At 37.9% G+C, this 18315-nt stretch overlaps 1 protein-coding gene across 7 annotated transcripts; it reads left to right on the forward strand.

Annotated features, from left to right (window-relative positions):
• The first annotated feature begins 8805 nt into the window (after nt 1-8805).
• Nucleotides 8806-16855, forward strand: macroh2a2 (macroH2A.2 histone). Of its 7 annotated transcripts, XM_079636326.1 has the most exons (12): nt 8816-9004; nt 9345-9462; nt 10552-10610; nt 12248-12282; nt 12400-12581; nt 13420-13526; nt 13815-14003; nt 14083-14190; nt 14576-14675; nt 15285-15374; nt 15789-15963; nt 16185-16855. In XM_079636326.1, the coding sequence occupies exons 5-12, from the start codon at nt 12410-12412 to the stop codon at nt 16348-16350; spliced, it is 1107 nt and encodes a 368-aa protein (XP_079492452.1). In that variant the 5' UTR covers nt 8816-9004; nt 9345-9462; nt 10552-10610; nt 12248-12282; nt 12400-12409; the 3' UTR covers nt 16351-16855. The 7 variants fall into 7 exon arrangements, with proteins under 7 accessions (XP_079492457.1, XP_079492456.1, XP_079492452.1 ...); XM_079636330.1 differs by lacking the exon at nt 9345-9462 and having other exon boundaries at nt 8809-9004; XM_079636328.1 differs by lacking the exon at nt 10552-10610 and having other exon boundaries at nt 8847-9004.
• The last annotated feature ends 1460 nt before the right edge of the window (nt 16856-18315 follow it).

The following is an 18315-nucleotide window of genomic DNA, read 5'->3' on the forward strand; positions in this document are numbered from 1 at the left end:
TCTGAAATTTAATTGCAGGGATTACATTTGATGTGATCAGAGATGGAGCTGGTCCCCTTTTGCCCTTCTCCATCATTATGCGTTCATGGTACAACTAAGCAACAGGTGTGTCGTTTCCATATTCATTTATCTATATTTTTATCCACTGGCTGAATTAAACACACAACAGGCTTGTGGTGAAGTTCTTCCAAGCCATTAAAGGCAACGGGGCGATGCATACCTGAAAGCCTGAGCCACACGGGCCGTCCCCAAGGGTCAAGGATTTGTTTCGGGTTGCTCTGCCAACAGGTCACCACCCCATTATGAGTGTGGCTCCAGGGGTCACTGAACCTGCTTTGCAAACGTGTGCCTGGCCACATCTATAAAAAAAAAAAGTGGAGATGTAATGAATGGAGCTCATGTCACAGCCTTTGTTTCCGTGTCCAGCTCAGATGTAAGAATGCCCCCTGCTGGGTCACAAACAATGACTGTCAGGGGTATTTATCGTGATATTTACATCCACAAACTCCACAATGATAAATGTGTCAAAATACTAATATCATTACTATTATGAAATAATAAATTGACACTACAGAAATACATTTAAGAGATTATGCTAATAGTGAAAGTCCTGTGCACTAACTACGTCTTGACAACTCTGAAACGTCCTGTTTAGGCCCCTTGTTTATTGGCTCGTCACTTTGAAGGACAGTTACCGCAACAACATCACATAACAGTGTTGAATTTCAAAGACATGGCGGCATGCAGGCTGCTCATGTGTGCATCCCTTTGAAGCCCAACACTAGTATCCCATACAAACAATACTGGATAAATATAGAGGCTGTACCATTAGGTATTACGTGGAAAAGCAGAGCGGAACCTCACTACCTTTCACATACAAAACCCTCAAACGGACACTACCTGAAAACAGTGTTATGGTAGGTTAAAAGGGATAATAATTTAATTATATTTTATGTTACTTAGTTAGACTACAGTTCAAAAGTTATGGGTTAGTATAATTCATAATGTTACAGAATATTTGTATTTCAAATCAACACTGTTCTTTTGAAGTTTCTATTCATCAAAGAATCTTAAAATAATGCATCACCGTTTTCACAAAAATATTTGTAGCTTTTTCTATTGGACATATTGATAATAAATATGTAGATACAGCAAGGATGCATTAAATCCATCACAAGTGACATTAAAGACTGTTCTTTTAAACTTTCTATCCATCAAAGAATCCTGAAAAAACATGGTTTCCACAAAAATATTAAGCAACTCTGCAGAAGAAAAAGAATAAACAAATTAAATTGGAGAAAAAAGTAGACATGTACTATGGTATTGTTGGTAACACCCATGGTATATGAATATGGTTATATTTTAGGTGTTATTTTCTTATACAACCACTGTACCATGACACCACTATCAGTGCTGTAGTGGTTCTCAACTGGTCAACAGCGCCAAAATGTATGGTTTTAAAAACTGATTATTGTACAAACCATGAACAAAAACGTACTTACATTTAAGCATCAAGATGTATTCATATTTGCATATATAAGCCTAAGAATCGGATGAAGGCATCTTGTACAATCTCGCCATGTTACATCTAATTTGGCTTCTATATTGTAATGTTGAAACCAGCATTTTCTTATGGCTTACAGCTTATGAAAACCCCAAATTCAAAATTAGAATATTGTGAAAAGGTTCTCATAAGCTGTAAGCCATAATCATCAAAATTAAGGCTTGAAATATTTCACTTTTGAGTTTCACCTGTACATTTACACCAAAATACTGTAGTTAGTTTTGTTCTTTTGAACTGTATTCCTCAAAGAATCCTGAAAAAAATGTCTCATGGTTTCTACAAAAATATCAAGTGACACTGAAGACTAGCATGATGATGATGAAAATTTAACTTTGCCATCACAGGAATAAATTACATTTGAAAATATATTCTTATAAATGTAAATTTTCAATTGTACAAATATTTCACAATATCACTGTTTTCACAATTAGTTCTCCCCCAAATGCCTGCAGTCTTGGTGGGCATAAGAAACCTTTCCTCAAAGATTAATTGCAGATTCATTTAACACAATCAAACCTCTGCTTCCCTGTCAGTGCTCAGATTCGAATGTTCTACTTCACTTCACTTCTCTCTCATTTCACACAACATAGCAGTGTTTATCTTGGGTAAGCGCTTGGTGTGCAGGGGTACACAGAAAAGGTGAACTGAGCGATTCAGCAGATGGTGAACGCTGTTGCTGGGAAAAGAGCTGCTGCACTTCCAGAAACATCTGTATTTGTGAAGGCAATTCTATATGTTGCTGTCGTAACTTTTCTCTTTTTTCATGGTAGACCCCCATTTCTGTTGCGGGTCCTGTTGCCAGCCTGTGATAGCATATCTCTCCGGATCCTCTGATTTATGGGCCAGACTTGTTTTCCAGATGGATGCAAAGCTAGGACGCTGGCCAGATCCAAAGTCTTCTCCAGGTCTGACATATGCTTCATGACACACTCCTCCAGGTACCGAGTGAGTGTTAGAGAAGGGTCTGCACCTCTATGTGTCAAACCACTAAGACAGTAAAGGGATAGTTCACTGTAGCTTCTGTCATTCACTCACGTATGTCGTTCCAAGCCTGTATGACTTTCTTTCTTTGGTGAATGATAAAAGTAGTAACATTAAAGCCTTTATATATAATGAATGAATTATTCCTTGAAATCCACCATACAATGCATTGTACGATCTCATGAATTAACCACATTATAATACATTACGCCGTTAGAAGATATAACTCATTAAAACACATGAAAAACAACCATTTTTAGATTAAACAAGTGATCTGCAAATATTATAATGCTTTTGAATTTTGCTATTATTTATTAAATATATAATGCATTGTAATGCACATTATGAATAGCTTTATAATGCATTATATAAAGGCAATAAGTAGTGTTATTAAGAAAAAAAAATTTGTGCTTATACAATTTTTTAAAAAGTCAGCAGGGTCCTGTTTTGGGCCCCTTTGAATTCCAATCATTAAAACATTCTGCTAAATATCTTCTTCTGTTTTCCACAAGTAAAAAAGTTATACGCTTTTGCAATGGCATGAGGGGGACTAAATGATGACAATTCAAATTTCTGGGTGAACTAGTGAGCTTTGACAAATATTTATCAATTATCATCTCTTTATATTGAGAAAATGTTTCACAGTAATGACATAATGAGAAACGTTCTTATGGCTTAGTAACTCTTTGTAACATGTGAAAGGAATGTACAAATATATCCATTTTTGTAACAGTAGGCCACTCAGATGTGATGTTATTAACCGCTGAAATTTGATTAACTGCTGGTGACCATGTTTTTTTGAAGTATCCGATTCATATTAGATTATTAAGGATGTCAACCACAGAAGATGCATACCAATTTTCAACTTAATGAATCATACAGTTGTGGATTCATAATGTTTTTTAGGTATAGCGCCCCCTATTGGCTGAAACCCCCTACATTGCAATATTAGGCCAGCTCATAAAAATGGTATTGTCTGGCCAATTAACTCTTTGCAATAGTTTGACAAATCCAAATTCTTTTGAAAACGTATTTGCCAGCACTGTCTCCAGCTGCTGTCTGCCTATTTCAATGAAGATCAGACCAAATGGCCTAAGAGGGTTTAGAAAATGTATGTTTTGAAGAAAATCCAAAAATTGTCTAGGTGTAAATGAAATTGGAGATATACATTTTGTAGGGCCTGACTCATTGGGTGATTGTTTCTAGCCCTTAGGGTTTCAATTACAATCCAATATGCAAATTGCCTTATTATAGTGCCACCAAGTGTCACACAGGTGTGTGTCTGTGTGCCTGAAAAACGGCACAGTTTGTTACAGTTTATGGTGTCTGACCCCTAAATATTGTTACAATACACAGGTACTTTTGAATGTCTGTCAAGGAGACATAATTTTATTTATATATTTTTGTTTTTCCTAGCAAAACGGTGTCGTTATGGCATCTGCCAGCAGGGGCTAATTGGACCATGCTAACCCACCAAACCTTGACCCCTTGCCTGATATTCTGGTCTGTAATGCACATTTGTCACAATCTAATCAACTCCTGATGAATAAAATCAAGTCCTGGCCTACAAGCGGTTTCACATACATACATCAAAAGACGTCAAATGGTTTGCATATCACACAGGGGTTGCCAACTGCAAATTGTGCTTAACTGTTGCTGTTACCATATTGAGCGGCACATCAGGTGGTACACGAGGAAGCGATTTATTACTATGTCAGTTTTATAATTTTCCAAAGTAGAAGCTAAATTGGTATGTGTATAATGGTGTGTGACACTTTAGTCGGTCATTCAAATTCATATTTCAGTAAGATAAAATGCATTTAACCACCTAATTCATATTTTTATACACTAGTCATACAATTAGTCAATTGTCATCTGCCAGCAATTGTTTACTGAAATAGTATTTAAAAAAAAAAGGAATTTATTATATTATATTGCTGTTGGCAAACCTAGTCACACCTTGACAAACTCAAACTTTTCAACCTTATTCTGTCAGTGTGAGGTCATGGAAAACTCAATCTTGAGTATAGATTTTACGCTTTGGAAACAATAAAAGAATTTATGCATGGATTTTACTCATAACATCAAGGAAGAGTACAATAAAACTCTCAGTTTGTCAGAGGATCATAAACTCATAAACTCTGATAATGCCAGTTCCGTTCAGCCTTTCGTCGCCAATTAGCCCGTGTCACGGAAAACACTATCTTTAGGAAACGTACTGTCATCACCATCCTGTCTATCCCAGCTCCAACAAAAAAGCAGGCACTTATTCAAGCATCTGTGACACTGGGGCTGATTTCACTACCGCTGCCCTTGTTAACAGGGAAGCTGTCTTGTTCATTTCACACACTTCCAATGATCTATGTCTCCCTGTGGGCAGAGTCAAGGGTATTCTTTTAATGCAGAGCAAACATTATGTGTCAGATAAGTGACAGCTTGCTCTCTACAGAGCAGATACAAACAGAGATGGCTCAAATCCAGGGCTCTATGAGGTGAAATAATGGGACTACATGAAATCAGCCAGAGCAGAGTCTGCAAAGCGTCACGAGAGACGGCGTTAAATGACCTCATGTCTCAAAGCACACAACGTCACAATAATAATGAACGTAAACAACTTAGAGCTATTTAGGCGTTGATACCAAAAATGAACGGCTCAGAGTAGAACGTCACGGGTTGTCATCTCTTAAATATGATAATGAGCATAAGCTTGTTGTTTTGGTTGAGGAACTGTAAAAGGTGTCTGCTGTTTGTTTGTGGCGCTCGGTGACTGTGTCTCTGCATATCCTGGAACACGCTGATGACGGGATGTGATTGTGAGCAGGGTGCGCGAAGGTATGCAGAAACATACAGGCCGATAGGACATCCTATAATTGCATTCGGATTGAATGCAATGATTGGAGGAACATATTTTGGCCCCCGAGACTCCACAGGAGATAGGCCTATATGTAAAAAATATATATATTTAGAACACTTCTCGATTGCTATCAGGATGTGAAGAGAGTTTCAACCAGTATAAGTGTTTATGAAAAACATTGCCTTTAACTAGCAAAGTTGGACAGATGACGTGTTGGTCATTCTGCCCCCATCCACATAAACAGTGATCAAAGCAACCGCCCACAGCCTTTTCACAGTGTGTGTACGTCACCTTAGTTTCGGTTGGAGGACTACAATTAATCACTTTCAATAATAGACAATGCTCTATTGTGTGCTGGTTTGTAAATTAAATCATTATAAAATGGAGGAAAAACATCTATTTTTAGATAAGCCCTGTCAGGGTGGGCGTTTTTGTTGCAGACCTCCCTCTTCCACAGGAACAGGAAATACTGCAGATTGCCTGGGAGTTGATACTCTGCCAACTTTAAATGCCACCTCTAAAAATATCCGGCAGGAATGTTCGGCTTGGCAAAGGGGTAAGGTCGGTGGCCCATGGTTTGTCGCCACTCTGAAGGCCTATTTTGACACGACAGCCCCCTTTGAGTGTAATCTGAAACCCTTCCTCTGTTACCCTCTCTATCTTTCTCTCTCTCTTTAAAGCTCTTTCTGCAATGACACTGGGCCTTAGAGGGACGGGTTAAACAGAACAGAGCCTATTCACAGCATCCCCAAGGGTGTTCTCTTCTTGTGGATTCTGGTCGAGAGACGCTCCATCACCTACTTGTCTGAGGCCTAAAAATACCTGTCAAAGGTAGCCATGCTGGAGCTGCGTGATGGGGGTTATTTTGCTGCTGGGTTTTTTAATCATGCCACTGGCAGGACAGCTTGTTCCTGTTGAGGACTCACAAACAACTTGCGCATTTGTTTTGATATATAAAGTCTTGACGACATCATAAAAAGACTATATCAACATTAGTCAAGAACATATTCCTAATAAGGTGAACCAAAATTAAAATCAATACAGGCATATGCCAACTGTCTTTATAAAACCCAGAATATTGCCTTAAGCCGGGGACACGCTTAACAACTGTAAGGCCGATTATAAATATAATTTGATAAGACTTGATCATGCCAAAACGCGCCGAGTCCGAGACAGTTGAGTCCAGTCGGTGTTCACAGTCGGTTTACAATCTGCCCCAGTCGTAGAAAACAATCTGTAAGTGTGTTCAGTTCAGTCTTAGAATGGTTACAGTAATCAGGGGTACGCTTCTTTCATAATCAGAATATGGCCAAACTCTAACTCAAATCTGAATATTCACAGGTGATCTTTCTAAACTCTCTATCAATGTAAAATGTCCAGGTAAAACTTGACAACAACTAAGACAACAAGCTAACATAAATGGAAACCAGGCACAAATGTATGAAACTGAAACCTGAAGTTTTCCATTTAAAAAGTAATCTAAAGAATAAATGTACAATGGGCAATACATTAAAAATAAACTAATTGACAGGTTCCCATAATAACTTGCTCAAACATCTAGAGAGAATAACAAGGTATATACTGTATATCAGGGGCGTATTACTTGGAATAGTGCTAAAATAAGCAAGTAAGGGAAATGTATTCACAGTCAAGACACCAAACAGCTATACGAAAACAAAACACAGATGGAAATCATACAAAAATAGCTTCATGCATGGAACATGAGAAAGACTTCATCACAAATAAGTATATTGTCTGTATTGACATTCAGTTTGCAGTATTAAAATAAACTAAAATGATTTTCAGCACAATCACGTAGGCTAATTTTAGTCCCTTAAGTGGGCAGTATTTTTTTTAGAAAAATCACATTTAATTGAGCATGTCACACTTCTATATCATAGAGATGCTGGAGCCGAGGGCCCCTGTAGACCAGGACCAGTCATCACAAGCTCTGTGTTTAGATGGCTGGAACCAGGTGTTTAGACGATTCAGTCTGGCTAAGAGCACGCATGTCACTCTTCCCAGCACTCCTGGGACCGGTCTAAAGGCAGGGCTTGCTTTATCTCTGAAAATGCCCAAAAAGAGCATGCAGGGCTGGGGAAATCATTTTCAATGTCTCACTGTGGTAAGGAATCTGCTACACAATGGGTATTGCAGACTCTTTCTATCCACAGAACTGGGCCCTACAATAGTAGTGGCTGGGCTTTATTAATGAACCAGAACTAGATTTAGATGTTTTTGCTGTCACTTACCATCTAAACATTTAACACAGATACAAAATACATTTCTGTGTATAGGCTAGTATGTATTTGTTTATAAGCGTGTTCACACAAAATCCTGTAGTTCTCTTTTAAAGAAGAAATGTGGCTATTTTTAATTATGAAACATTATTGAAAATCAATTACAATAAATAATCAAACACATGCATGTAAAATAGCGGACAATAAAATATTAATGCTAAAAATATAGTGGAATATCCTACAAAGCATCAGAGGTGCACTCATCTTTTAACAATTCACAAAACTCAAATAATAAAATAAATAAATGCATTCATATTGCTCGAACATAACTGTGTGTGGAGTATTCTTTGGTTTAAAATTGCTCCTTTTCACTGCATGGAACAAAAAAGAGTGGAGCGCTTTCTTCTTAGCGAAAGGTTTGGTTAAATCAGCCAAGAGTTCAGAGTTTATATACGATAATCGTTCACCAAAAAATGTAAATTCTGTCATCATGTCCTCACCCTCATGTCATTCCAAAGACTTTCGTTAATCTTCGGACCATAAATGAAGATACTTTTAATGAAATCTGAGCGATTTCTGTCCCTTACAGCTACGCAACTACGCTTCAAAAAGTTCATAAAAAGATTGTATAACTGATCCATATGAATTGAATGGTTTAGTCCAAATTTTCTAAAGAGACTTTATCACTTTATATAATGATCAGATTGAATTTAGGCTTTTATTCACATATAACATTCATCAACTCACACATCACAGTAACATTAATACTTTAATCAGTAACTTTAAACTTTAATAAATATATAGCTGACTTTTTAATTTTATGATGGGTCCCTCACATGAGGATCATCATATTTGGGGTCCGTGGCATCTAAAAGTTTTTTAAAAATAAAACTGCAGTTAGGGATATTTTGGGTGAAAACATAAAATCATTAAATGCCATATAAATATTAAACTCAGTCTCTTTTTTAACATGCTAATGAACACACATTAAACAATGCATAGCCTATGCCTGAAATGTACATTCAAATACATAAAATTTTTGAATATGGTTCATCCCTGACTGACCCTGAGCAGCAATGTCTGTCCTTGTCTGAGAAAATATAATACAATTCCGCCCCCTACCGGACCACAACAACCAAACACGTATATTGTAACTCTGATCTAATACTGCCCTCTGTGGAACCAGTTTCGACTAGCACAGATTGGAGATTTCACAGACACTAAACGCAATTGAAACAGGCCATTATTCGTGTCTGCGTAAGGTTCGTTTTTAAAAGTGCATGAGATCGAGTTCATCAGGCGTCAGGAGAGAGTCTATTCATGTGACAACGAATGAAGATCACCACTCACTCGAGTAGAGACCAGGTGAAGAGACAGATTTTTTGTTATTTTTTTTTACAGTAAGCATTAATCTCCCAGACACCTGCAGCTGTCTGTGACGAATTATTTTTGCATGCTGCTCTCAACTACCTCTTAGATGAGAAATTATGGCTTGATAATGCATTATATCCATAAAATGTCCCTTATTTGCCTATATGCATTGTGCATGGATTGCATTGGGTGCGTTACTGTATTTGATATCCTGAATGTAATGTTTTTTAAATGAGAAGCAGCAGCAGTAGCCTAAAGCCTGCCTCCATCGACAGTACGGTGGTACTGGCTGCTGTAGTTTTTCGCGGTCTCTCTCTCTCGATTTTTTTTTAAGGAACAGCAGAGAGGCTCAGCACACAAGGACAGGGAATAGGAATACCAGGGACTCCTTATTTGCGCCTGTCAGGGGACAGATATATTTCGTACATGACGCATTTGTAGAGAACAAACAGGTAAATATTGGCACGATATTTGTGTTGATAAGCGCGCGATGCGATGCATGCGAATGCAGATCGAGCTCACTGTACACGACGCTCGCGACGATACAACATATAAAAACGAAGCTGAACGCAGCTCGCTTGCAGATGCGATGATAATAACAACGCTCCGGTCGCGTCGCGTCGAAACGCATCACTCGCTTGCGATGTAGATAGGGTGTTTAATCTACATAAATGCAACGAGGTAAAAACAAAATGGGGGCGAGTTAATGTGGGAGGAGCAGGGTTAAAAACCAAGAAAATGTATTTGTGCACGACCTAATGTGGTTTGGAAACAAACCTGTCCGGGTTTGCATGTGCATTTGATAGAAAAACAGTGAAAGCGAAGGCGAGGCCTTTGATCATACGCTTTGAATCGCGGATTCGGCGACGGCCTCTCGATCACGTACCGCATCCCGAATGAATATAATGGTGTTAACGTGCTGTTGCTGGCAGGAGGCGGGTCTTTCATTACATATATTTGTGGCGAAACTTTTCATAGCGGGGAGGAATCGCGCTCTATGTTTATAAATGTTCGCTGTTTATCTTAAAACATGCGCTGCGCCTTTAATTTGGGATGGCAGTGCGGGGTCGCTGCAGGCTGTGCCGAGAAGAGCCCTTGTCTGTCGACGCGGTAGTTCACAGTCTGCCATTGCCAGACCCCGGGTCACATTTAAAAAAAAAAAAAAAAAAAGTGTAATTTTCGTGCTTTATGATAGATATATAAATAATCATTAGCTTTTTTTTTCACAGATGCTTAACAAATAAATATAACATTAAATATTTATTAGTTTTGAAAATCTGCCTAGCAGCAAGACAAACAGCAATGGTACAAATTGTATTATTATTATTAATCAAGAATCCAAGTTACAGTTTATATGGAGTAGTTAGCTAAACAATTCATAGGGCTGCACAATATTGAAGAAAAATGTGATTTGCGATAGCCTAACCCATTAACTAATGCAATATTCGATATGTTATGTGATGAGGCTTAAAGTGTTTAAATTAACTGAAATTATATTTAAAATTATCTAACCTACATACGTTTCACTTTTTTTTTGTCAGAAGAAAGCATCCCTACAACTTCTGGAAGTGAACAGCAGTGTTTTACTGTAGCATAAGTAGTAAGTGTCATTTTAACGTCAGTGTAAACCAGGGGGTTTAGGTTTCAGGCTGGCCTGCATTAGGTTTAACAACAGAAAATCAAATGTAAACATAAAACACTGTATGAATTAAATATACACTGATTCTTATTAAAGCTACATAAGTTATTAAGTCAAGAGCAGCTGTTCCTGACCCTAGTTATTGCAAGCCGTTGCGATATGCATATCACATGTAGATTTGTGATATTTCGATATATTGCACATCACTAATAATTAACTAATGTAACTAACATGTCTATTTAAATTTAAGCATGAATGCATGTATTAATTCTTTGCATTTCTTACCTGTTCTTTGCTGTTTTTAACTGTTGGCTTGTGTCCTTTTAGCCTTTCAAGATTTTATGCTTACAATAATAATAATAAAGTGTTACACAAAGTATACTTATTTTTTTTTATTTTACATGCATAATAAGGTACGTATACAGATGTAAATTTCATCATCAGCATAGTACATTTTCTAAAGCCCAAAGAGTACATTTGGGTCTACGTACAGTGTGCGTGATCATCAACATAATACGTGTGTTCTGTACACATGCAGTCACACGTTTCTAACTGTGCATACTCACGTTTAGCTTACAAAGAAACCTTGAATGTTTTTTCTCTAATTAATTTGTTCACAAGGTGGCCACACAGCCCCGAACGTTGTTTCAAAGACGAAAAACAGATCAGACGAAAATAACTATAACTTCAAAATAGCTTAATAGCTCCATAACTTCTGGAGAGAAATAGCGCAGACACTAAACAAAAATGTAACTTTCCACTGTGCATTCGACGATAACCTGTCTTTGTGTACGCAATCAAATTAAATACACTTTGAAAGGCAATGGGTTCGGCTGTAGGCACCCAAACCCAAGCTGTAACTTTTTAAAGGGATAGTTCACCCAAAAATTATAATTCTGTCAGTAATTCCTCACCCTCATGTTGTTCCAACCCCGTAAGACTTTCGTTCATCTTCGGAACACAAACTAAGATATCTTTTGATGAAATCTGAGAGCTGTCTCACTCCTCCATAGGCTTCTTAAAGGATTGAAACTTGCCGGCCCACGCATCACACACATGACCAGCGTCGGCCAATAGCGAGCCTACGTGGTGACGTGCAACACAGACGTGCTGCGCAGTTATACTACGTAAACACACTCAGGCCCACGGAGAATATAATGAATAGTGGAATAAAGTTGTTAGTTTTGCTTGTTTTTTGCGTACAAGTATTCTTGTCGCTTGATAAACATATGAGCCACTGTAGTCACTTGGACTATTTTAACGATGTCTTTAATAACTATTCTGGGCCAGCCAGTTTCAATCCCTTAAGAAGCCTATGTGTGAGTGAGACAGCTCTCAGATTTCATCAAAAATATCTTTATTTGTGTTCCGAAGATGAACGAACGGGGTTGAAACCCCATGAGGGTGAGGAATTACTGACAGAATTTTCATTTTTGGGTGAACTATCCTTTTAACGTGTTTGAATTAGCTTTATTCTTGTTCTAGTTTAGTCATTAACATGGATAGCAGTGTCTGTGATCATTATCTGTTGAAGCAGATGGAGACTGTTGAGTTCAGGACATTAATGAATGAATAATTTTGTCTGGATTTATCTGTAGGTTCTCCATCCAGTGGCACTGTGAGTCAAGAGGAGGTGGGTCTGCTCCTTCACTCACGTGATTGATGGTTTGATTACATGTTGCTGAATGGATTGTTTACTAACTTGATCAAAAGATGCTTATTGAAGAAATGTTTTCATTTTTCACCACAGCAACGGCAGGATGTCAGCCAGAGGAGGAAAGAAAAAGATCACCAAGCTGTCTCGTTCTGCCCGAGCAGGAGTCATTTTTCCTGTCGGGAGGATGATGCGTTACTTGCGCACAGGAACCCATAAGTATCGCATTGGCATGGGCGCCCCCGTCTACATGGCAGCTGTCATTGAGTACTTAGCAGGTGGGAATCAAGAAAGCAAGCAGATGCTTTTCTTATCACCAATTTTTTTTATTTATTCTATTTTCATTATGAATCATTTAATTACACTGGCCATCAAAATATTGAAATATGTGACCTTGGGCCATTGGTCAATTTTCTTAAATTGAGATTTATACATCATCTGAAAGCTGAATAAATAAGCTTTCCATTGATGTATGGTTTGTTAGGATAGGGCAATATTCGGGAATCTGAGGGTGCAAAAAAAATCTAAGTATTGAGAAAATGGCATTTAAAGGTTTCCATTTCTGTTGGCGATTGTGCTGCATTCACTGATAAAATTGATATATTTAAGGTAGGAAATGTATTAAATATCTTCATGGATCATGATCTTTACTTAATATCCTAATGATTTTTGGCATAAAAGAAAAATCGATAATTTTTTTGACCCAAACAACAGTTGGCTATTGCCACAAATATACCAGTTTGACTTAAGACTGGTTTTGTGGTCCCGGGTCACATATGTTTGAATAATGTTTTTAAAAGTCTTTATTAAGAACCATAAGGGACTTCTTTATTTGTATAAATCTCTTATATCTTGTATAAAGAAATCTCTTATGTTCACCATGGCTGTAAAAACGGTAATATTGTTAAATAGTATTACATTTTAAAATAACTTTTCTATTGTAATGTATTTTAAAATGTTATGTTATTCCTGTGATAAAGCTGAATTTTCAGCATCATTACTCCAGTCTTCAGCGTCACATGATCTTTCAGAAATCATTCTAATATGCTGATTTGCTGCTTTATTATTGGTGCTCAAGTATTAAAAATGGTTCTTATTGCTCTGATGTTTTTGTAGCTGAGATTTTGGAGTTGGCTGGAAATGCAGCAAGAGACAACAAGAAGGGGAGAATCACTCCTCGACACATCAAGCTGGCAGTGGCCAATGACGAAGAACTCAACCAGGTAATGAGTTACATGTTAAAATAGACTGAGGGCGGTTAGGGTTAATATTTAGCACAGTCTTGTCCACAAACAACTCACAGTACACTTTTTTGCTGTAGTCTACCGTGGAGGTAGAGCATTAAAAGCAATGAATTTGCCACCTTTGTTTGAGTAGCCCACTTCTGTCCTATGGAGGTTAATTAACCGTGTACAGCAAAGCAAAATGTTTAAGAGCAGAATTTGTATTATGTCTAATAATCTTTAATAATAATAATACCAATGCCATTGTTTTGATGTATTATTGAATAGTTGCTCAGAGGGGTGACTATATCAAATGGTGGAGTTCTGCCTCGCATCCATCCTGAGCTGCTCTCCAAGAAGAGAGGCGGCAAGGTGAAGGTGGAGACTCAGGTGACCGTTCCGGAGAAGAGGGCGAACAGGAAACCCATCAAGAAGCCCAGCAAAAAGAGCAAAGGAAAACCAGGCCGCAAACCCAAAGTGCGTGCAGGACAAGCATACGTTTGCTCTGGTACTATGTTTGACTGTGAGAATACAACAAATGTTTCTTTTTTCGCAGAAAAGCACAGAGAATGACAAAGAAGCAGATGCCAACACAACTGTGGAAGACGGACCAGGAGAGGGATTTACTATTCTCTCTGCCAAAAGCTTGTTCCTTGGACAAAAGGTGAAAATAGCTGTGCTTATCACACATCATCAAGAATGTCATTTTAAGGTGTTTTAACACTTATAGAGCACATTATAAACTGTGTATACCTTTGAATGCAAGGTACATTTAGGAATAGAACTACATATAATTAGCATATATAACTTTACATTTTTCATGGCCAATTTAAAGCAATTATGTGTGATATGCTATCTAAAGATAGTAAATATTTACAAAAAACGGCCAAAGAAAAAGGCACCTTAAAATCATCACAATATTTTTGATTAATTTGGCAGTAAAATCATGCATTGTGAATACATTTCTGCAGAAATTGATGGTAGAAAAGCTAATACACTGGTGATTTAAGCCTTATGCCATAAGGAGTTAACTCTGGTTTCTTTATCAGCTGTCCCTTACAGAGAGTGAAATCAGCAAAATCGGAACGATCAAAGTGGAGGGAATCATCAATCCCACAAACGCAGAGATTGATCTGAAAGAGGGAATCGGTCAGTACACTACAAGATTATTAACATTAGCTGTGTTTCCATTCAGAGTTGCGAAATTAACCATTTCCAATCCCATGTGATGAAGAGAACAAAATCGTCACTTCCTTGAAATTGCGTCTCAGAGCGCGCTGACGAAATGCAGTGAACGCCGTAATGTGATGTTTGGGAATGCAATCATGTGATACGCTTCTTGGAGGGAATTAAACCAAATCATTCTGATGACAGACTTTGGCTCAGGCATTTCAGAATGCTGTGCGATGCGATTGGTCCACTGGTTAGTCCAGTTATCCAATCACATCCTCTGTTGAGGCAAAGTCACCGGAGCTTTTTTGTTGCGCATCGAGGGATTCATTCAGTAAAATGTTTCAAATTGTAGTTTATGCTCATGTTTTTAGTGGATAAAAAAAATTAACCGCCTTAATTGAGAGCATACGTGTGTTTTTTCCGCATTTAGGGGTTTCCGGTTAGCGTTTTTCAATGCGATATCCCAAAATGCGCATAAAAATGGGTGGATGGAAGCAGAGCTATTGTCGTTAGTTAATACAAAATTGTTAAAGAGACCTATTTTTGAAATGTGTCAAAAGCTATTCAGTTTTCCTTTTGTTACAGGTAACGCTCTGGAGAAAGCAGGAGGAAAAGATTTCTTAGAGACCGTCAAGGAGCTGAGAAAAAGCCAGGGCCCTTTGGAGGTTGCATCAGGTTAAACACACACACACACACAGCTTGACAAGCAGACAGAAAGCAGACTCAAATTAGTGTGTGTTCTAGAAATGTTCAAAGGGGCAGGAAATGACCTTGTTAAATATTTTAATTCAGAAAAAAGTACAGCCGTCATGGAAAACCTGGGAATATCAGGAATAATACAATGATCATTTACAGGCCTGGAAAAGTCAGGGAAATTAGCAGTTCTGTTGTACTAAAAGATTTAATCGGCTAGATAGGCTTGTTAGTGCTTGCGTGAAGTAAAACTTGTTAGCGAGTCAACGTGCAACATTGGATTGTCTTTTGGGGGTCTTTTTGAAGTACCAATAAGTATTATACACTGAAAAAAACACGTTTCTGTGTGTTGTTGTTGTGGTGACTGGAGTATTTCTTATTCCCTCCGCTTTGCAGTGGCTGTGAGTCAAGCCAATGGGATGGCAGCACGTTTCATCATCCATTGTCACGTCCCTCAGTGGGGTTCAGAGAAGTGCGAAGATCAGCTGGAGAAAACAGTCAAGAACTGTTTGTCTGCTGCCGAGGAGAAGAAGCTCAAATCGGTGGCCTTCCCTTCACTACCCGCTGGACGGTGAGCATCAGAATCAAGGGGCTTAAAATGACTTAAACTTCACTTTTTAAAATCAAACGCGTCTACAAGCCATTGTTGCGACTGCGAGTGCACATAGGCTTACAGATCAGTAGTTAACTAGATTTCAAGCTCATTCATTGTGTGCTTGTTTCGATGCGGTTATGACCAGAAATAGTTCCCAGAAAATTTAAATCTCACTTTTGTCATTTTTGTTCCCGCAGAAATGGTTTCCCAAAGCAGACAGCAGCCCAGCTAATACTGAAGGCCATTTCAAACCATTTTGTCTCAGCAACCACATCCTCTCTGAAGAACATTTACTTTGTTCTGTTTGACAGCGAGAGCATTGGGATATACCTGCAGGAGATGGCCAAGATGGACACCAAGTGATGTCGTGGGTTTGATTTCTTTGAAAGTGTTACAGCCTCGATGCAGCTCTGCTTCAGCTCTGCTTTGACTGGTTTTGTCGGCCTCGACATTGAGGAAGGGTAAAACGAGTTGAACATGAGCTTTAGCAGAGAGTGCGTCCAGGCTAGTAAGAGCATTCTAAGTGAAGTGTAGTGCAGCTTGGTGAAAGATGTTGTAGGTATATGTTTTTGACAGCAGATTATCTGAAGGTGTTTAAACAAGGATATTTGTGAGTGATGTACTGTACACATTTATGTTTCACTGTTCTCCTTTTAAAGAAAAGACATTCATTTAGACTAGATCAACTTAATCTTCATTGTTTGCCATTTTTATTCTTAGACTGAACTTGTTTTTACATTCCATGTTCAGAGTTGAACTTTTGAGCGTTGTTTTTGGCTAGATATCAAGTGTGGTTTCTGACAGTTTTGGTTTATCAAAAAAAAAGTGTTTCTTGTTCAGCTTTGAAATAAAAAAATGTTTTACACCACAGGATGAGCTTCCATTTATATACACCACTAAATGCAACAGTTTGCTCAAAACATTTACTTTAGTTGTTGGGGGTAGTAACACATTACAAGTAACGTAATCAGATTAATTACTTTTTTCCTAAGTAACTAGTAAAGTAACGCATTACTTTTAAATTTACAACTAAATAATCCGTTACCTTGTTTTTCCATTTATTGACTGACAGCTCTCCTGTCTCCATGTTGAGAGAAATCGCAAGTGCAGAAGCATTGTGTGCGCTGTGGAAACATGAGTGTTACTCGTCATCTCACAGAAACAGATTCAGTATTCTTCAAAATGAATAAAAACAGCGAAATACAAACTTAGAATATGATGCAAACCTGCAATAATTAAATATTGAATAACACAAATACACTTTATGTATTTAATCTCACTTCAGTTCAGCCTGATGCTTATTCATTGCACTTTTGGTGTAAAGGGGCCTTTAAAAAAGAAAGAAAGAGCAAGTCCAGCCCAGGTAAGGAAAAGTAACCCTTCACTTTCCATTAAAGGTTACAAAATTAGTTACTTTTTGAGGGAGTAATGCAATAATGTAACATTACTTTCAAAAGTAGCTTTCCCCAACACTGATCACAACCATACAAACCCATCATTTCTTTCTTAAATTAAACAAAACATCCAAGCAGCAGTTTTGCACAGAACTAATGTGGATGGTGATTTATTTATACAATCAAAATCATAGGAATAGAATGAAGCTAATTGTGAATTGCTGAAAAAAAACTTCCCTTAACTGGAACTCTCAAATCTCATTTTATCTAATGTTTCTCATAAGATCAGCACCAGGTGTGACAGTCAACGCCAAACAATAGGCTTGTTCGACATGAACCGGCGCTGCACAGACCGATCGGTTTGTGACATCAAAGTACCGCGAGAGCAATTCAAATGCTGTCGCCTATTGTCAATTTGCTCTCGCGGTACTTTGATGTCATTCACCGATCGGTCTGTGCAGCGCCAGTTCAAGTCGAACCTAGACAGTACATAAGTACATAAGAGAGTCGAACCAGGCAAATTAGTTCTCCCAAATCATGTGACATCGATACTTTTGCTCTTTTTTCTTCTTCTTTTTTTTTTCCTTTTTAGGAGTTTGAACGTATAAACATCCACTTTTATCGAATGGGAAATATTCTGCCAAATATCATTTTTTTTATTTCATGGACGCTGAAACAAAGAATAGTTAAAAATACTGCCATCACTCAATGTAATTCCAACGTTTTGTAACGTTAGACTTCAATTGATAAAACAAAAGATAGTTTTATGTTCCATAAACCGAACGACATGAGGATAGATAATGACAGAATGTTATTTTGGGTGAACCCTCTAAAAAGTGTAAATTCGCCAATTTTCAGCTCGCTTTACTGTTGTCTGTATGACTTTTGACAGCTCCAGGATTTCGTGAAACAGACTTTTTCGCATTTTTATATC

This window comes from Phoxinus phoxinus (genome assembly GCF_949152265.1).
Source record: "Phoxinus phoxinus genome assembly, chromosome: 14".
NCBI lineage: Eukaryota > Metazoa > Chordata > Actinopteri > Cypriniformes > Leuciscidae > Phoxinus > Phoxinus phoxinus.